The sequence below is a fragment of the Lagenorhynchus albirostris genome, chromosome 6 (assembly GCF_949774975.1).
Source record: "Lagenorhynchus albirostris chromosome 6, mLagAlb1.1, whole genome shotgun sequence".
Lineage (NCBI taxonomy): Eukaryota > Metazoa > Chordata > Mammalia > Artiodactyla > Delphinidae > Lagenorhynchus > Lagenorhynchus albirostris.
In genome coordinates, this window is record NC_083100.1 from 16,542,935 (window position 1) to 16,564,634 (window position 21,700).

A 21,700-nucleotide genomic window follows, 5' to 3' on the forward strand; every position below is an offset into this window, starting at 1 on the left:
AAAATAAGAGTCTAATTGCAATAGATTTGCCATAACTCAGAATGGCGAATGCTGTCTTTCTGAGGTTACATGAGCCTCATGTGTTGAGGCTTTTTCTCTTTATTTTGTATTAGAGTAATTAGGTGCCTCCTATGAAAATTTTATATAAGGATGAAAAAAAGAAATTGGAGTCTTGGCCTGTCTGATGGTATCAGTCAGGCTATCTGCTTTTATTTTGTGATTTTTTTCTTTGTTTGTTTTGGGGTTGATTACCAGGTCACTTCTTCACAGCAGATGATATGGACGATACCCTTTGATGGAGAATTTAATAAGGCTATCTTAAATGCCCTTGTGAAATGGAAACCAATGTGAAGAAGTAACTTTGAGGCTTTCATTAGCATAAATTTCAAAGCATAGAATTCAAGGGGCTTCATCCAACACATACCCTTTCCTGTGGTTCCAGGTATCTGAATCATAATTTATTCACTGTCACTGGGGCCATGACCTGAGGGTGACTTGGAGGAGATTATTAGTATTATTGGTATTAGCGTTATTAATATTTTGTTCCTTGAATTTTCCTAGGTTTATCTAAGGGCTTTTTTTGTAAACTACGCAGACAATTTGGATATCCCTGTAGCAAGTGGCAAAGCCATACTCCTGAATTAGTTATCACACTTAAAAGTCAAGATGACAGCAGCCTCCGTGGATCTATTTATTGAAGCAGACAGCCTCTTTTAGCAGAATGATCAATGTCTTACCTCTTTCTGAAAGGCTTTTCAGGCACAGGAAATCGTCAAGCATCTGATAGAGAGTAATGAACAAGGCTTTTTATTGGTCAGTTTCTGGAGTAGGCTTTTAAGGATTTCTGCCTGTAAATGTAGAAACCTGAGTGTGAAAGTAAAGCAAAGATTTACTGGGTGCATCTATCATCCTGGCTTTTAGAGTCTTTGTGATTAATACATCTTTAATTGGGGACTGATCTAGATGCCTTGGATGTCAGAAAGCTAAATGTTACAGCATTGTCTCATTGGTTCCTAACGCAGCAGGACGATTAGCAGCTGTCTGAGTAACAAAAGAACCTGAAGCCCACAGCACAGCTTTTATTTTCCAGATTTGGAATGCCTGAAGCTCTCCAGTGGAGCTGACAGCTAAGGGAACAGAAGCCTTCGTTCACAGCAGCTAAGCCTTTTCCGCTCTCTGTGCTGTACTTCTGCTCAATAGGAGAAAACTTTTCCTTGACACCATCCTTCATATTCCGGATTAATTTCAGAGGGCATTGTTGGTCATGGAGGGGACTATATTGCCTAGGGCTCTTCATTCTAAGCAAGACACATAAAACAATTTCAGCTGAGAGTTTATACAAGATACTTTCCAACATACTGAGGCGCAATGAAAAGATTCATCTTCCTAGAGGCGTTCGGAGGAAGCATATTTATTTAATTTTTTTCTGTTGTTGCTAGATTTACCCTGTTCTCTTATCTTAAAAAGGCTGTCTTGCTCAGACAAATTCTTACAAATCGCCTTCCAGTGGAAAGACTTGTTTTCCTGTTTGCCTCAAACTGGCATTCTTACTTAACAGGAAATACACACTGCATCCTGCCATGTTTCTGTTGGCAAGTGTTGGACTACCCTTGTCAGAACCTGCCAACAGATTTCTTAGTAAGCAAATAGAAAGTAAAACAAGCAGCTCTCAGACGAAACAGAAGACACAATTGTATTGCATCAGAGACACTCGGGTTCCCCCTAAGTCATTCCCAGTTAATTCTGGGGGGTGTGGCCTTGGTTTCACTTTGAGACATCACTCTCTTGTAATTCTACACTAATGGAGTGGCTATCCGTGTAGGAATGCTAATTCAAGAGAGTTATTTTGAAAAGAAAAACAGGCATTTAAAGAATGCATTTTCCTTACTGTGGAAAGCAGCAATTGCTGTATGGCTCAGGTATTAAATATAGCGATTAAATAGTTATAAAAAAGCCATAATTTGCAAAAATGTCCATCTTTCATGGCACTTTCAGAATTTTTACCCCAGAGGGTTAACTAAAAATTGCGAATGGGTCTTTCTATTATTAATTTTAATATTCCATCTTTTATACTCTTAGCTAACACTTTTATTTGTTCTTTAACCTTTTTATTGAAAAATATATACACATACAGAAAAATAGACAAGACAAATGTATCGTCAATGAATTATTGCAAAACAAACATCTCTGTGACCAGCAACCGGGTCAAAGAATAGAAGAACATTGCCAACCTTCCAGAAGCCTGCCTGCCTTTTGCCCCCCACTTCTTCCTTAACTCCAAATACTATTATTTTATTTTGTAATGAAATTTTCAGTTTCAGGTGATTCTCTTATTAGCTCTGTAGGTAGTTCTGAGATGATTCATCACCAAAGCTTTACACTTTGTCTGTTAACGGGGATCATGTCTAATTTATCTCTGGATTTCTGGCAACCAACAATGTACATAGATGGCCCTGAACCTAACATACAGCAGACCTAACATTTGCTCTGTTACTGATGCAGCTGATGCTGTGGAAGAAGAGGCCATTTAGCCTTCAAATCTCTAATTTCTTATCAGTGAAAGAAGGGGAGAGACTAGAGGCTTTTACAGATCAGTGGTTGAAAATGTGGGCTCTAGGACCTGACCTTTGAATTCATCACTTACAAGCTATAACTTGGGGCGAGTTGTTCAAACTTTCTTTACCTTGTTTTTCTAATCTGTAAAATGGAAATAATAATAGTACGTTGCCTCAGAGGATATTTGTGAGGATTATATGAATCAATCCACGCAAGAGGTTGAAAACAATGCTTGGCTCTTACTAGTTACTCCATAAACGCTAGTTGAGTGTGTGTGTTTACAGACCTGTGATATGGAGAGAGGATCACATACATACTTTTGAGTCAGGCAGACTTGGGTTTAAAAATCTCATTTTATAGCTTTGGTCAAATCATTTCATTTCCTTGTGCTGCAGGAGTTTCCAAATAGAAAATCAAAGGTGCTAATGATAACTGTGGACTTGAGAGTTGCGAGGGTTAAATGATGTTAAGTGTGTGGAAGTGCCTTGCAGAGGAGGCCAAAAGCATATTTTTGCTCATTTGCCCATTCTTCCCTGTTTAGCTCTGATTCACGTGGCCCAAGTCTTTACCTGCATGAGCTGTCAGCTATTCAATGAAGACTAAACTCTTTTCTAAAAAGAAAACTAAACCAAGCCATTTTGAGAACACTGCTGTCTTTTCCCATTTCCCATTAAAGCAAGCTCAGCTGAATCTTTCTGCCCAACATTTCGTGATTCTGCAGAATTCAGTCACTGTTAGAAGATCTGGGGCTGTGCTTGTGTCTTGTGTCCCTGCAAAGCTGCACAGTCTGTTCCTGGCATTGTTGACCCCCAGGGCAGCACTCGGCCAGTGTCTCACAAACAAGTGGCTCTCCGCTCGCTGTGGGTGCCCAGGAGCTGGAGTTTCCAAGAGGGAGACCATTCAGGCAGCTTTCAAGTGCAGCTCAGTCTTCTGCAGGCCACGGTACTCCTACACTTTATTTTAGTTAGTTGTTGTATGAAGATGTTATTACAGCTCTTCCTCGACTTATAATGGGGTTACTCCCCAATAAACTCACTGTAAGTTGAAAATACATTGAATACACCTAACCTATCAAACATCATAGCTTAGCCTCGCCCACCTCAGATGTGCTCAGAACACTTAGGTCGGGCAGAGATCATCTAACACAAAGCCTATTTTATAATTAAGTGTTGAATTTATTGAATACTGAAAGTGAAAATCAGAACTATTTTCTGAGGACGTCTGCTAGCCCGGGAAAAGATCAAAATCCAAAATTCGAAGTACAGTTTCGACTGAATGAGCATTGTTTTCACACTATCATAAAGTCGAAAAACAGCAAGTCGAACAACAGTCATCGTAAGTCTCGGACCATCTGTAGCTGAAGATGCCCCTTTTTTCCCTGAATGGCTCCACTTTACCTGAATGGGCCGCTGTCCCCCCAAATGTCAGTTAGCAGGTTAACACGATAGAAAATTGTTTCCTGCTCAAGTCACATCCAGTTGGCGGCGAAGAGGGGGAGGGTCTATGGGGAGCTTCCAAGATGGACCCTGAGCACCAGCATGGAGCTGGCAGACTGTGGGTTAGAGAGGATGGAGAGCCCAAGGGAGCTATTTATGTGATAGATCTAGAAGGGGAGTCACTACTTCAACCCACAGCCAGAACTCAGGGATGTGAACCATCCTACATGTGAAGAGATCTAGGAAATGTGGACCTTGTCTAAGCAGCTCCACCCCAGAAACACTTATGGGAGGGGAACTCCCATTTTTGGGCAGTTAGCCACAGAGGCCTATCCCAAGACCTTCAACTTCTGTATGCAAACACTTAATGTAAAGGCTAAGAATTGCATCGCATTCCTTTATTTAAAATGTGGGTGATAGCTCTCTGTAAAGAATTTGCCTGAGATAATCTGCCATCCATTTCTCTGCAAAAATAAGAGTCTGAGTTAAACGCTTTGTAAAGTCTTGCTGTTGGATCACTTAGTTAAAGCACCATTAATGTCCCCAGAACAGATTCTGTCCCTCACTGGAAGCACAGGTCTGTTGTATCTTTTGGTAAATGTTACTGTACCCTGCTTTATGTTATAGTATTTGTTTAAAATAGATGCTGTATGTACTGACCTTGGAAATCATTTTATGGGGGAAAAAGTGCATCCCTCATACATTTTAAGTATAAGCTTAATATTAATATTTCCATATTTCAATATAAATGAACTTGATTTAATTCGGTCTCCTGAAGACTTTAGTTGAGAATCTGGCTCCACGTCTCTTGTTGAATAGGAAAAAAATTCCATATCAACTTTAGAATAATCAGGTTTTTCCATACCTTTTGTCTGTTTGTTTTGGAAACAATTTCACTTCTTGACTATGAGAAAATGTGCTTAGGTACTTATTAATGGTACAGTAGCTAAAAGCTATGGGGTGCAGAGCTGAGTTCTTACATCAGTGATGTATTCAGGGAGGGTGGATAGGGATTGAGTCTTTTAATGATTTATTTTTTTATTTTTATTTTTTTTAAATTTTTTTTAAATGATTTTTATCTAAGGATTAGCAGAGGGCTAATCCAGCTGATTGATCGAATGTAGCGCAAACAAGATCGTGCGTCTAGGAAAGCACTCTGTGCACTGTTGAGTGCTATGAACTACTGCAATATCATCGTAAAAAATAAAAGTTGCTCAGTGGTGTTTGGTGCCTTACGTAATACAAAGCTCAGAGGAAGAATCCTGTCCTCCCTTTGGTGGGATGTGGAAGACAGCAATTCATATTAGCACCCGAGTTCTTAGCATCTCTGCGATGGCAAAACCCTTAATCACAAGGATATCATTAGTGCTCTGAAGCATTTAATTTTGATGCTTGACAGCATTTTAAAATGCACCAACCTTTGATAAAGAGCAAATCAGAGCTGTGGCGTTGAAATGAGAAAGAAAGGGGGAACAAAAACCACCTTAAGCGCCAAATAATTCAATCTAAATATGCTATTTGCATTAAGCAGAGCTATGTATAAACTGTAGGTTTATTTTTCCTATCAGGGAAAGACCCCTTAAGTAAACATCGCCTCTTTAAATTCAGATCTTGGGGAGGGAAACAAAACTCTGCTGAGGTTAAAGACGTCTTCCCTCCAAACGATGGGCTTGAGAACCACAGGCGTCCTTGGCTTTAGGTTTCTTAAGGTCCATAAAGGGCCATTTTCACGCTTCCCTGTCCACAGGCTGGAGACCTTTTGTTGCATCTGTTTATTTCCTGCCTTATTCCTTTCTCCCCGCTAATTTGAGCCAGTAATGAAATGCAGTGGGTAGGTCCCCCAAACTCTTTATACTTCAACGCTTGTGATGCAGGACCCAAGAAGACAGTTTTACAGCCCACAAGTGAAGGACTATAGTGACTCCTTCCTCCCTTTCTTTTCTCCATGTCTCTTTTTCTCTTCATCCTATTGGGGTGTCACAAGGACCAAACTGCTGCAGTAAAATGACTTGTAGGTGTTTGATGGCAAGTCATTGAGGAAGTGAATAAAAGAAAATTGCAGCATTCACATCGGTGGGGAGCGGTTAGAACTGCTGAGCTTTGAACCAAAGAAGGTGAAATTTACCATTTTCCGAAAAGGAGCCACCTCTGTTTGACATCAAAGCATCTCCTGTAATTGTTCATTGTGAGACTCACGACTGTTGGAAAGTCATGATGGGGCCCCGAATCTAGGCTATTTGTTTATCCAAAACACACATAGAGATAAAACCCACCTGGGCCTTCGGGATGCGCCGTGGTCTGCTCTCAAACCAAAAGTAATCACAGGTACGTGGCCAATGCGGATTCTACGGAGAAAGCATTCTCAGTTTCTTGAGGGTATGTATTATTTTGAATACAGAATTATTTGATGGGGAGAGAATTTCTCTTTGCTTCCTAGTGGAAAGCTCAGATCATTCAGCCTCAAGCTTCGGTAAAAGTTTCCTTTTATCCTCTTGAGTTTTTGCTCCATCTTTAAAAAGTGATATTTTCCTACCATTTTACTTGTTTCCAGTGGGTGCGTGGAAAGACAGTCTGTTTCACACACTTAATCTTGCTGTCCCTACCCTGACTGCAGAGGGCACTGTACTTGGTTACCCTGACACTTCAACAGTGATGTTCTTTCCGTGGGATTTCAAGGATATATGTGGTATTAAGGGCTGCCCCTGGTGGTGACGGTGCTTATGCTAGTGAGTCTTTAGAGATAACTCTGCTATTGTCAAACTAGGGGGCTGCTTGGGGCTCTTTCTGGATTTAGGATTCTAACTTGAAGGGAATCTCAACACCACTCACCTTTGTGTTAGGGAGTCCGGAAAACTATTTGCATATGCCCTCCAGAAACAGAGGAGAAATACCGAACATATTGTCAACGCCCTCGTCCAGGGAAAGAGCAGTTTCTCAAAATGCTATATGTAACAGGTGCAGTGAAAACTAGTTTTAATGTTAACTTACTTATTTATTTATTTATTTTTTTTGTGGTACGCGGGCCTCTCACTGTTGTGGCCTCTCCCGTTGCGGAGCACAGGCTCCGGACGCGCAGGCTCAGCGGCCATGGCTCACGGGCCCAGCCGCTGCGCGGCATGTGGGATCTTCCTGGACCAGGGCACGAACCCGTGTCGCCAGCATCGGCAGGCGGACTCTCGACCACTGCGCCACCAGGGAAGCCCTTAACTTACTTTTGAATGACATTTTACAGCCTGTGTGTTCGACAGAAGTTCAGAAGCGCCAAAAAAGCCTTAGGAAACAGAGACTCCATTTAAAATTAGAATTGTCATTTGCTTCACTCCTGACTGCCAATATCTTAGTTAACCTAAATAGCAACACCAAACCCACGAAAGGCCATCTGAAACAGGTGCAGATATAAAGTTGTTTTAGGGATGACTTACTTCCGATACTTTATATTTAGAAAACATCTTGCTGGCTACAATGTCTTTTTTTAGATCTGTTTAAACATTTAGTTCACCTTTATTCATTCGACAAATTTATTGAGCACCCACTGTGTGCCAGACAAGATCTTGAATAGCGGGCATATAGAGGTAAGTCTTGTGCTTATAGGTTGTGCATTCTAATAGCCTACATGCTTGTATCTGAAAGGAGGGTGTTTTACAGATGGGAGAATGGAGGCAAGGAAACTTGTCCAAGATGGCAGCCAGTAAATTTCAAACCTGGATTTTTATCCAAAATCCTTTTTAAATTCATTGATTTTTTTCCCATCAGATTAGTAAAATGAAGACTACTCCACGTGGCTAAGGGTGCTTTTTCATCTTTACCTCATTTCATGTGTCCTAGATGAGCCCTCTGCCCCCACAGAACCAAGGGGCTAGTGATTTCCTGAACTTTCCAGTCACATGTGCAGCAGTGCAGCTCTGATCAGCCATCCTCTCCCCTTTCTGCTTCTTGTTTGCCCCAACAAATCAATCTGGACCACACTTCCCCAACCTCCTCCTTCCCCAAATCCTCCATGGTTCTTTGTGTAACCCACAATGCACTCCTCCACATTCTGGCTTCTTATCCCAGTTACTGTCTGTTTAGTCAAGTACTGTTTAAGTTTTAAAACATAAATGCCTATTTAGCTCTACTTTAAGTTCTCCTCAAGCAAAGGCTTAAAGGACATTTGTAGAATGATTGAATGATGATTGATGTGTCAGCATGATTTGTAAGTGAAAAGAAGAGGAAATGGAGGCCACGTTTTAGATTCAAAACTACTGAAATCCCCTTGAGAGTAATAGGAAAAGGTGGTCTCAGACATCTGCATCTCAGGACAGTGAAAATTCTGCTCTAAAAATTTGAAAATTAAGGGCTGGTTTGAATTAAATCACAAATCTTTCTTTAGAAAGTACCCTTTAGGAGTTCTTGCCTTTGTGATTTTTGCATCCGTCCGTCATGATTCTCTAACCACACTGCTGTCAGCTAGCACGACCAGCTCTTCTGGTTGTGTGTTATGTCAAAATTCTAGCCATTAAAGGAAGGCTGCTTATGTCCAGGGGCACAAAATTTCCTTAAAGCAAACATCTCTTTTATGAAGGAAGTCTGTGGGTAGGGAGGAATGCCTTTCAGTCTAAGATGTGCTCTTTTCCTATAATGAGCGTACCTACATCAACCCTCAGCTTCCTCCCAGCTTCTCTCACTCTTCTGCAAGTGTATTACGTGTCTGAAGACACGGTATAATGAGGAAGTCTCTTATTCTCCCCATTGCCATGATAAAACTAGGATAAGAAGGTTAGCAGGAACTGTTTCTTGAGTTCTAGAAAATGGATTCTCTGGGTTGACACTAAAGAGTGTCTTCTCTGTCAGACTATTAAAAAATTCTCTGTCTTCTTTTTTTTTTTTTTTCAGTTAAGAGGCTAAAGGGATAAGATGGCACTTAATTGGATACCAAAGATTGTATTTAATTTAGCTTCGTTTGCCCGTTTCCCTCTTTGCCGTGTTCCATTGGTGCTCATTAAGTTTGTGGTTAGTGGATGCGTCAGTACGGAGGAAGAGCCAGTCTCCATAAGGTTTGGGAACGTAAACTGGGAGGCAAGCAGGACCTTTCTTCTGCTTGGTCTTTTTATGTGGACCAAAATTCCCGGTATGATGAGAAGCCTTCTTTTGAACTAAGGCACTGATTTGTCAAAGCTCCTATTAAACCATGTATCTGGGACGAGTGTTCAGTCTGTTTTTTTATTAGTCTTTTATCTCCTCTTCTAATTCTGTTGGCAAAGGGCAGAGCCCTGAGGTACTGGGACTCAGGATCCAAAACACTTCTAAACCGAGTAGGGTTTGGCCGTGTTTACCAAAGTGTGGGAACATACCAATGGTGGCATCAGAGATGATTTTAGGGGAGACCCAGATGGGACATTATGTAATACTGAGTTGCTCTGTGTGAAAGTTAGTTCCTTTTCCATTCTCTCTCAGTTCTGATTTCTCTAAGGTCAGAATCTCAAATTGGTGTCAGGATTATCCTTAATGCTTCTCTAACCCTGGCTAATCTCTTTTTCTTGGCAAAGCATAGAGAGGCAAGAGCATTTATGCAATTTTTTTACATTGTATTCATTATACTATTATTACGTATTCTTTAATGTATATATTATTTTTATTTGTATGGTTACCTGCCATTGATTGCACGTGATAACTCTAGAGGGAAGTTTTCTTTTGAGAAATAAAGTATGTCATCCTAAGAAAATTGTTATTTAAATCATAATCCAAGTTGCAGAGGGACGTGGTAGCAATTGCTTGGGTGGCATGAGAAGACTGATGCTTGGGAACCACTAGGGCGGGAGATGATTGAGAAATGCCATTGCCAAATGCCTCCTCTAGCCAGACGAGCCACAGGCTGGCACACAAGGCACGGTGGTGGCTTCTAGATGTAGAGCTGGAGGCTGTATTGGAAGCAGGGTAGGAAAGGCGAGGAAAGAACCCTTATGCGGCTTGTAACATGGAGGGCATCTTCTCTCCAAAGTGGCAGTGTGGCAAAGCCCGGTTTTTCCCACACTGGTGCTTTTCTTGCCAAAGAAGTTAAGAAGCTCTTCTCCAGGGGGAGGAATAACTGCCCTATTGACTATAACGCGCATCCCCGTTTGAGGTCCGATTCTCAATCTCACTGGGTCATGGGTTGCTTTTGTCACTATGGCCTGATAAAAATGCTCTTCTGAAAAAGAGCTGTTTGGAAAGAATTCAGACTTTACAGCCACACAGCATCATACTTTGTATAAATTACAATGATTTATTCTCCTTTCCTCTTTCATCTCATCTTCCTCCGTTTTTATAACAGCTGAGTAAGCATGCACTCTCGGTTTATTTTTTCACGTTCGTGCCTATGCATTTTCCAAGTAGGGCTGCATTAGGAATATCCGATTAGTTAACACGATGATATTGTTAACTGCCTGTCTGAGATTTTGTGAGCCCTCGGTGGAGCTCATATGCCCTTTGAATGACCACAGAAGCACCGCCGCTCCAACTCCCGAAGTGGGAATCAGGTTCATTTCCCACATGCAATAATTTAGGGATAACCCAACCAGAGAGAAACCGTCTTAGTTCATCAGTGCGCTCACTCCAAGGGCAGCCGGGCAATTCTTTCCCGAGACATCTGTCTGATCAGGATCTGATCCAGAACATTTCTGAGCGTAAGTTCATTTTATAACTTTATGATTTTCCTCCCTCCTGCTTTCTTTCTAACAGCCTCACTTTTCTATTTCATTTCCCAATCCTGAACGTGAGAGTTGGGAGAGCCCCTTTTTATGGAGTGGATGCTAAAGTGCTCTGTTAGGCCGTATATTTATTAACTGGAGTGAAATGGCTTTTCACAGCCAGGCAACCTTCCTAGCCTCCTTGCTACCTCTATATTTAAGAAAGTCACTCCTTGCATTGTGCTGGACAATGGCTCTGTGTCAACCAGTAAGGAAAGAGAGAGAAGGCTTCCCTGGTGGTGCAGTGGTTGAGAGTCCGCCTGCCGATGCAGGGGACACGGGTTCGAGCCCTGGTCTGGGAAGATCCCACATGCCGCGGAGCAACTAGGCCCGTGAGCCACAACTGCTGAGCCTGTGCGTCTGGAGCCTGTGCTCCGCAACAAGAGAGGCCACGACAGTGAGAGGCCCGCGCACCGCGATGAAGAGCAGCCCCCGCTTGCCACAACTAGAGAAAGCCCTCGCACAGAAACGAAGACCCAACACAGCCAAAAATAAAAATAAATTAATTAAAAAGAAGGCTCAACATTAAAAAAAGAGAGAGAGAGAGAGAATGTGGGGGGCTGCAGGGGAGCCTTGACACAGCTAATGAGTGCATTTCCGGTTCTCATTATCCACAGGTGTTCCGTGGCTTTCATGTGTCTGCTGCGTGTCTCTCTGTTCACTCAGTTTGCTATTACTAACATGTGGGTTGCCTTTGATGGAGGATGTATTTATTTTCTGTATCGAAATTTTACTTGTGTTTATGCCTGAGATCCAATCTGGAATAGCTTTGGGGGCGGGGGTGGGGGGAAAAGGAGAAGGAGAACTAGGGAAGAGAGAGTGTGTGTGTGTGTGTGTGTGTGTGTGTGTGCGCGCGCGCACGCATGCGTGTGTGTTACCATCTCAAGGCACCTCTAACAGGGATGCCAGGCTGTCAGATGGTCCCCTCCAAGAGGTGCTCTCTGCTGGATTAGCTTTAGCAGGAAGATTCCCTTGTGTGACATGTAACTTTGGTGTATCTGGTTGCATCCCTTGCCACCAGCATACCTGTCAGATGTGATCAGAGGGTTTGCAGCTAGTCCCATTCCATTTTCAGATAATTTATTTTACTTCTTCTCTTTTTCTTCCTCTGAGTTAGGATTTGGCAGTTGTGTGTGCCGGGGAAGTGCAGGAGGAGAGCCCAGCACTACTCTGTTGTTCCTCAGTGGCCGCTTTGGGACGTTTGTTTTCATATATATTCACAATTTGAGAATGAATACAAATATACATTCCATTCAGGAAAACCTCTGATCTCTGGTTCTATAGCAGCTTGGTTAGATAAGATCACAGATTTCGTGGACGCTCCCTCTTCTTCCTGGAGACGGCACATTTGTGCCATTGTTGGTCACCGCAGAGCTTGATAACGGCTGGCTGGAGATGCGACCACCACAGTGGAGAAGCAAGGGTTAGGTGGCCTGGGTTGATAAAAGTTTCTGCTCCCCAACCCTGATAATACAGCCGGTGGAGGACGGCTTTTGTGTCTTTCTCAGTGGAAAGAAGAAGGTTTGCTACTCAGCAGGCAAAAGCAATATTTCAACTCTTGTAAAAGAGTTGCAAAATGCCATATATGTCCAGAGAGACTATCATGGCTTTATTTGTGTTCTTCATTATTTGCCTGGTTGTGTTCAAACTGGAAACTCTTACTGTAATTAAGCAATACTTTTATTTATATTGGAAAGTATGTAAGTTGTTTGCCTTCTGGCATTCCCTACAGTACCCTTGGAAGAGTTGCAGAGTCTCTTGTCTAAAATTAAAGACCAATAACACGACACTCAATTCTTTGGAGGTAGTATGAGATGCAGTTTCTCTGAGCTTAAGAGGAGATTTTCCAAAGGTTTTCATGGCTTGCAAAAAAATAAACAGGCAGATAGCATTCTCTATACCTACGGCCTTTCTGAGGAGTGGCTGCAGGTGCTGTAGAGGTGATACTGTAAGGCCTGTGGACTTACCAGACTACTTCAGAGATTGCCTTTTTAAGACAAACCATATACAAGAAAATATTGGAAAGAACCGTAAAATGGTATATGCTTTTGTACTAGGGAAGAGGAAAACGGGGATTTGTCAGAAGACAAGACAATCCTTCACAGTTTTCTAAAATAAGATGGTATTATTGACTGATGCCACCAATTTTTCCCCCTAAAGTAAGATATCTTTTCTTTTCCCCACTAGCACCCTCATCCATTGCTTTGGTCCAGGCTAAAGAAGTTACAAGATACAGTGTTGCTCTGGCTTGGCTGGAACCAGACCGGCCCAATGGGGTGATCTTGGAGTATGAAGTCAAGTATTATGAGAAGGTATTACTTGAATAAGCAAGGTTCTTCTCCTTTCTTCCCCCCAACCCCTCTTTCCTTCCCTCCTTCCTTCCTTCCTTTCTTTCTCTCTATAGTTTTGGTCAGTTATAAGTCCTGGAATACTAGTAAATCTCAAAACCAAATGCATTTTGCTTCCCAATCAAATCCAATTATGAATTTTATGTATTGAGTTGCTAATCTTAAAAAAGAGAAAAAACACATTATGTTCTAATATAACTGTATTTTTTCTTTCTAGTCCTGCAAATCAAGATAGCTAAGCTAAGAATGTCTTATCTAGAAACCTTCTATCAGGAAGAGTGACTCATAAAAGTTGAAATAATGATCTGTTTAAGTAGATCACTGCTATTCAGAATCAAGGTGTGGATTTTGATGACTTTTAATAGAAAATCAAGGAAAGAAAATTACATTCTTCAGCCTCTTAAAGTTATAGAAAGACATTATGTTTTACAAATAACTTGTTTCTTAAAGGACAGCATTCTGAAGAGAGTTATTTGCATTCAAGGTTGTCTAGAAAATGAACAATTGTCTCTTTCTTTTTAAAGGTAATCACTTATTGGCTTCCGTATTAAAAGCAGAAAGGGGACAGGATTTTTTTTTTTTTGAAACCAGATTATAACATTTTTGACATTTTCTAGAATGGAAAATAGAAAAAGAAAAGGGACCTTCTTGCAGTAGTTATTTCTGTGAAATTGCTGGGTGTGGAGTGAGAAAAGCCATCAACCATCATCTAATGTTCTTTTCAAAAAAAAGATTACGGGTAAAGATCTGGATATGGTCAGTGTCAATAGCCATCATACCTGAACTCCACATTTCTTTCAACATCTAAGTAACAATAGTACTTCTAACATTGAACTGAATATAGTGTTTAGAGTTTATCAATCTCCATTTACTTTCAGCCTCTGAATGGACTGGCTTGGCTGCCTTAATACTGTATCGGAGTAAGTGGGAGATTTATTTTGCCACCTTCCTTAATTTTATCCTCTCGTAATGTAGGATCAGAATGAACGAAGCTATCGGATCGTTAGGACGGCTGCCAGGAACACGGATATCAAAGGCCTGAACCCTCTGACTTCCTATGTTTTCCACGTCCGAGCCAGGACAGCAGCTGGCTACGGAGATTTCAGCGAGCCCCTGGAGGTCACAACCAACACAGGTAACGAGTTCTGAGATTCTTTGTACAGTCCAGGGCAAATCCCATTATGGTGAACGAAGAAGCTATACAGATTTTTGGTTAGGCAAACATTTTGTTGCAAAGGCTATTGCTTGAAACTAGATAACCAGTGTCCGTAACTTAGCACACCTCTTGCTATTTAGAGAAGAACATTTTTCATAACGGTATCTGATCTGTCTTTTCATATGATTGAAAAATGTCTGTCTTTCTCCTGTGTTGAGCCTTCCATAAACCATGAAAACTGGGATTGCCAAACTGACTAATGGACAGTTGCATAACTATCTTACATTAAGCTAAGGAGTTTTCTCCCTGGGAAGATTAGAGAAGGTACCAATTTTTTTTTTTTCCTCTCCTATTTATTTCTAGGAATCTGTTCAAATCAAGTCAGATCAGGTTTTTTAAAAGCCCCTCTAGACAACTACATCAATCTTTCAACATTGTGAGTTGGACCAACTGGATGATTGAATCAAAATGTTAATAGAGGGCATACCTATGAATAAGCAATTTACATAAGACATCTCCCCTCCATAATTAACAAACCAAAATTGAGCCTACTGGATAAGGAGCTGGTGGGGCAGAATTTCCTACATTAATTCTAGAAAGTAATTGTATTCACAAATTATTAAATAGAATATGAATGAAAAAAGAAAGAAAGTACTCTAGAATAAAATCTGAAGGGGTTTGACATCCTTTGTGATTATCCTGGAAGGCTTCAAGGAGGAAGTGGCTTTGAGCTGGGCAATAATAGACAGGTTTTTTATAGATGGGGTGTGAGGATGCAGTGGAGAGGTCATTCAAAACTGCTTGTCCTTTTGGCAATTTCCAGGTGTCTTTCTCACTAAGGAATTCATCAGATCCTTAAGTAAGAGTTTGGGCTGAGACTAGAAAGGAAGAGAAGAAAAAGGAATGAGTGGAAATGTTTACCATAGGATTTAATAAGTGTCTTCTGGTTGGAGTTCTTCATACAATTATAAAAAAGAATGTCTTTGTCTCATTAAGGCTGTCTTAGAAGATGCTGTTGTGTGAATACTTAACGTAGAGCAAAATAGGCTGTGAGCATTTCAAATGGCTTCAGAGAGTTGAAACTTGTGACAGTCAGAAGTTCTTGCGCTTAGGACCTTGCCCAAGGTGATCCTTGTGTAACTGTCTTTGCCAGTGCCTTCCCGGATCATTGGAGACGGGGCCAACTCCACCGTCCTGCTGGTCTCTGTCTCCGGCAGCGCGGTGCTCGTGGTTATTCTCATCGCCGCTTTTGTCATCAGCAGGAGGTAAGCACTTAAGCCACTCACTGCCCCTGACCCCCTTCCCAGTTTTTATGAGGGAGCTTTTTGTCTCCTCCACACAAAGCTGAGGCTTTTGATTAGCATCATAAACATGGCATTTGCAGCACAAACTCCCTCCTCTTTGCTTTGATCTCCCCACCCCGCTGCTAGAGCTTCCGGCTGGACCCTGGTGGCAGCTCTCACCACTGAGAGTCCTGGAAAGACCCAGATGATTGCAGGAAACTAAGCTGAAAAGCAGGCCATCGGGAACTTTCTAGATATTCTAGGCTGTAAGATGTTACATTTATACCTCTCTTAAGCCTGAACTGACTGCCAAAGGCCAAAAAAAAAGCCATATAAAACAGACCTCACATTTGAGCTCTATTTGTCAACTGTGTTACTTCACCTCTTTGAGTCATTGTTTCCTTTTTGTAAAATAGGGATAATAAAATATCTGCCTCTAAGAGTTATTGACAGGAGAGTTTTGATAGGCAAAGTAGATCATCTGTCACACAGAGAGTACTTCAACATGATATTGGTTCATAACAGTAACCAAAGCAAGGAAGTGGGCATTCCATCTTCCCTTAGGAAAAGCCATCGACATTTCCAGAGAGTATCCTTTGAGCACTTCGTGGGCATGGCATTGTTCTTGGAAATGGATCTAAAACAGCAATTACTTATCCTATGAGAGTTTACACTCTAACTTGATACTTGGAAAACAGTCTAGAAAAGAGAGGCATAGAAAGAGCTTGACAGCATATTCTTTTGTGTGTGTGTGTGTGTGTGTGTGTGTGTGTTACAATAAAACTTTATTTACAAAAACAGGTGGTCAGCTGGATTTGGCTGAGGGCCATACTTTGCCAACCCCTGAGCTTGAAAGCATATTCTTTTGATCCAGTTTTTCTTATTATCATTGCCTCCATCAATTATTAACACTGCCTGGAGCTTCCAGAAGAATGGGGGGAAGGGGGTTTGAGGGGGCAGCTGCTCATCGTCAATGTGTGTCCACATCTAGGTCCTCTTTGTCTCACGTGTGAGAATCTTCCCTTTCTCCAACCTTTACGCCCCCACCCCCACCCCCCATGCCATCAACTGTTTTACAAGATGGGGCTTTTAAGAAAAAAGCAGAAACCGGGGATGTCAAAATGATCCTCTTAAATATAAATCTTTTCATGTCATAGAAGAGGAAACTGATACTCAGAAAGGTATAGTCCTTGTCTGGAGTCACTATATTACTTTAGTGGTAGATCTGTTACTGGACCCCCAGTAGCCGTGCTTGGATCTCAGGCCACTGTCTGTTGCACTGTCTTTTCCTGGCTCATCAGTTGATGAGCCTATTGATGTCACAGCATAGCCTCTGGCTATTTCCACTGACCTGGGCAAACCACCATGATTTTCTCTCACTTTGTGGTACATTATAATTAAGGTGATGACCATATATCTTAGTTTGCCTGGATGGTTTCAGTTGTCACCCGTATTTATTAATATCATGTCTCTGCTCTCACTCTGCAGAATGTCCTGGTATATAGAGATCAATCATGATCCCTCTCGCACAGTACAGCACAACTCCTTATTGTGTGTGGGCACCTCCATTTGTCATCGTGTGTGTTCTTTTTGGTGCAAAGTCTGTTTGATTAGAGCAGTGAATTTCGTCTTGAAGGAGTTAAACCCACCACAGACACTCACCCCTGTTGCTGTAATACACACACACAAACATACATCTAGACATGCCCACTGTACCCTATATAATAGTACAGCTCAGGCTTCGGAAACTTCAACTTGGCCTGAACAGAATCTGAATTCCCAGAGTTCTTTCCTTTCCTGGCGTTTGATTTTGGAAGTCAATCAGGATGGACCTCTTTCTTATTCATCGTCATTTGACTTTGTGCCTGTACACATGCCAGGCTCATAAACACATGGAAACTATAGGCATTCATCTATATCCATCTGATAGCCAAGAGGAGGGAGTGGGATGAGGATTGTATAGAAATTACATGGGCTTTTGCTTTCGTTATTACGTATTTCTGCATTTGAAATTTTTACAGTGTATTATAAACAACTTGTGTCATCAGAAAATAAAGTTGTTGAAAAGTCTAAAACTAAGGAAAAAATTATTAATAACTGCCACTGCAAGAAATCTTTGACTGAAATCCAGTACCCCAGAATGTTCAGAACCATTTGAGAGAACGCTTGTTCACAGAAAGTGGGTCTCGTCTCGAATCTCAACCAGGATATTGGTTGGAAGAATTCTCTAGTTGTAGTCTGGCTTTCCTTTAGAGTTACTGTTTTTGTTTATTTTTTGTATTTTAAGTTATCCTAAATACAGCAGTCAGACAGGAGTAATTAGAAATAAGTCACCTCGTTTAAAGTTTTTTTTCAGATTTTTTTTTGACAAAAGAAAAAAGAAAAGCAGATGAAAATGTAATACAGGAAGACAAGTTTATTAAAAGCTGTAGCTATAGAAAATAGCATCGCAAGCTTGATGACTTAATTTCCTTTCTGCTTTTTTTTATTGATCACTTTATTATATAAGGCAGGATTGATCGGATTTCCAATTATGAGTCCCCACCTTAGAGAACTGTGCCTGTCAAGTTACCCAGCCATGATCTTGTCCCTTCTCCCCCATTAAAAAAAAAATGTTACTTCCCAAGGCTGATAAACACTGCTTGGTGATTGGTCCTCAATGGATCACTTCTTAGAAAATGAAATGTCAACCCCTTGGCCTCCTATTGATTCTTCTTTAGTGTCGGACATAAAGCTGTCACGGAAAGGCTGCCTGGAGCCAGGTAGCTGACAGGCTTTGCAGCGGCCGATGCACACTCAGCTGATTCTTCTCCGCAAGCAGGTTGTGTGCTCTGTCATAACGGACCGCAGATGTTTAAATGGGACAAGAACAGGTGAGAAGAGAAGAGACAGGTAGTGCAGACAAAAGTCTGGTCCATGCTTTTAGTGAGAGTACAAATGAAAGATGGTAAATGGTACCCCTAAAATCATCTCACCACCCTGCAGCCAGCCATCTGGAAGAGCGACGGATGAAACATCCTAGCCTGGAAAATGATGCGGCTGCTTCTTGCCTCTTAGAGCCATGGGTAGTCGATGGCAGAATGGATGCGAGGGACGGACCCCTTATAGGGTGATTCCCTACACTGCTGATGACATGGGAGATTGTTTTAAGAGGTAGATGGGCAGAGATCCACACAGTGAGAAGAGTTTCAGTCCTTCCTATTACTTCAAAGGACAATCTGTTTGCTAATTTGTCATTTAAGAAAGAGGAAATGCCCTCAGGCTCACAGCTAGTATCTTGCTGGATTTTTTTTTTTTTACAGCAATTGTTTATTTTATTATATTTACTTTATATGGAGAAATATGAGCTTTAGGCAAGTCAGAGTCATCTTTAATTTTTCCAATGAGAAGATCCACTTTTTTCTTTTGACCAGCTTGGAAGTGTAAACATTTGGGGATCTCAGTGAAAGAATGAAATACCTAAATTTATACATTTTATTTATATATTTAAAATAATATACAGAATACATTGACTTAGATTTATTGTATGTTTTTACCATCCACATTATGTTGAGGAAATTAACTTACATTTTTTATAGGCATCTTTGATCAGTGTCTTCCCGTGTCACTTATCACATACGTTATAATTTAAGGATTCTGTCAGCTTTTCAGAGAATGTAATTGTGCCTGCCATCTGGGTGGTTTAAGGTACAGCATTTCTTGTATTTATGGAATGCTGTCTCTAGAAGTCTTCCTAAACTGCATATGCACATTCTGTTGGCACCATTTCCTTCTACTCCTGTAGGTACACATTTGTGATCTCCACGGTGTAACCACTTTATTGCTTTTGAAAGTGATTTTTGACTGTTAACAATGACATCCTAAAATGCAATGATAAGGTCATAACCTCAGGACTAACGAACTTAGTGATCAACTGTGTTAAATTCCTCTGAAATTCCACCTCCCCCTTTTATATGAATGATTTTTTCAGTTTACCTCCAAGCATCCTAAATAGTATTAATTCAGGTTGCTTTGGGCCAGTGTGTCTTCCCCAAATAGTATTTTATTGTTCAGTATGTATGAGAAACACTTTTAAGAAAGAATTAGAATGCAAGATGAGTTCCTCTTTTCTAAAGGACAGTTGGTGACCAGAGACAAGTACTGCCTGATAGCCAGCCATAGGTGGCGTTTCTACTGACCTTCTGAGGATCTCCGGTGCTGCCGGGTTTCCATTTATGTTAGGGTTATAAAGTACCCCTTTTACCTGAATTAAAGAAGGGAATTAATTGATTTTAAGAAAAAAATGAAATGGCTATGGCAAAATTTGTGAAGGAGGTACACATACGGCTCAGGGTAGGAAACTACTGGCATCTTGTATATTAGGAACTTGAGGCCTAGAGAGGAGGTTAAACAGTTAGCTGCACAGGGTCATACAGCTAGTTAGTTGCCTGATCAGGACAGAAGTCCATCTCTCCTGACTTCCATTGCTGGCCTAGACAGATTATTTTAATGTCTTCTGGACTGAAAACATTGACCTACATCAAAAGTTAGCATTGACAACTGTAGCAAACCAGAGCTTCGGGAGTCTCCGTCACGATGTACCATTTGTGATGTGTGATTTGATGTGTAATCTAACACATGCTATAAGGTCAGACCTTGCAAGTTAGTTTTATCTTCTTTGCAAGGTTACAATTTTCCACTTTGGAGCTGAAACTGTTCCCATAATGCTAAAACAGTCACCATTCAGACTCTATCTTCCCCAGTGTCCTAATTGTAATATTATGGTCACATAAGAATGAATACACTTAAATGTTAGCCTAAATTGGCTCTGATGAAGTCATGTAAATTCCTACAATTAGTTGGCAGATGGTACTGCGGGAACATCTCTAAACAACCTGTGTGCCCTCGTGTGGTTCAGTTCTAACCATGTCAAAATGTTGCTCATGAAGAACATGTAGCCATCATTGGGTGCAAGAACAATGACAGCTTAAGGAAGGGGAGAAAGAAGAATAGCTTTGATGCATCTGCATAGGTGATGCCATTAAACGCTGGAAAGTGTCCTCCTGGAGCTATGCTAGTTATTACATTGCTTTATCTTCTTTAATCTGCACTTTAGCTGAATAAATTACTTGCCCTTTGCTAATTCGTTTTGGAACAGTGAGCCCCATCAGTCAAACTCATCGACTTGATCAGGGAAGTCAGTATTTTACTAAAAGTGGGGTGCGTGCTGGGCCCTGTCACACTTCGCTCCGCTATTTTGTTGGTTTTATCGGGTAGTCAAGGTGCCAGGAACAACACATGGGTTGGGAGGGCAGGGCTGGGGTCTCATGCTGTCCCTGGACAATGTCTGCTAATACCCTGATTCCGCCTCCCTTTGACAGAGGCGAGCTTAGTCACAGGCTTTCAAAGTTTCACCTGCAGAGGAGTCTCTTTACCTCCTGCAGTTAAAAGGTTCCATGTTTCCTTCGGGAGCATTCACTCACAAACCACTCCCCTCCTTCCCCCCTTTTTTTAATCAGCTTGCCCACGTCTCAATAATTAGAAAATCTTCCACAAAGGTTTCCTTCTGTCATTCAGGTGATCTGCCTTGGATGTTAATTTAGCACTCTTTTAGGCGATGTGGTTTCCTCTGCAGAGTCTGGCTGACCCAACGATAAGCTTCCATAGGCTTTCTTTCTCTGGACAATAACGAACACATTGTCCCACCCTGAGCCTAAGGAGAAAGGGTCATCAGGTGACAAAGGTAGAGCAGGACTCAGGCTTCTTAGTTTTAAGGGTATTATTAAGTAGCTAATAGGCTACAATTAGCTTTTGAACAGTAATCCCTGTGTTTCTTTGTCAGCATTCCCTGTACTCTACCGGGGTCTTCTCCTCCAAGTAACACTCCAAGTAAAGTTTCTTGATAGGGAGGGTGGGAGGGAGGGAGACGCAAGAGGGAAGAGATATGGGAACATAAGTATATGTATAGCTGATTCACTTTGTTATAAAGCAGAAACTAACACACCATTGTAAAGCAATTATACTCCAATAAAGATGTAAAAAAAATTATAATAATAACACCTTCTACCAGAAAAGCTGTCCTTCAGAGTTGAAGGAGAGAGAAAGAGTTTTCCAGACAAGCAAAAGCTAATGGAGCTCATCACCACTAGACTGGCCTTACAAGAAATGTTAAAAGGACTTATTTAAGCTGAAACAAGAGGGTGTTAATTAGTTGCAGGAAAACATATGAAAGTATAAA

At 41.2% G+C, this 21,700-nt stretch overlaps 1 protein-coding gene across 1 annotated transcript in view; it reads left to right on the forward strand.

The window, feature by feature from the left end:
* Positions 1-21,700, forward strand: part of EPHA4 (EPH receptor A4) — a 146,479-nt gene that overhangs the window by 96,107 nt on the left and 28,672 nt on the right. Inside the window, exons 6-8 of the mRNA XM_060151999.1 lie at positions 12,884-13,008; positions 14,020-14,179; positions 15,354-15,465. Of these exons, the coding sequence (XP_060007982.1) occupies positions 12,884-13,008; positions 14,020-14,179; positions 15,354-15,465 (397 nt within the window). The remainder of the gene's footprint in view (positions 1-12,883; positions 13,009-14,019; positions 14,180-15,353; positions 15,466-21,700) is intronic.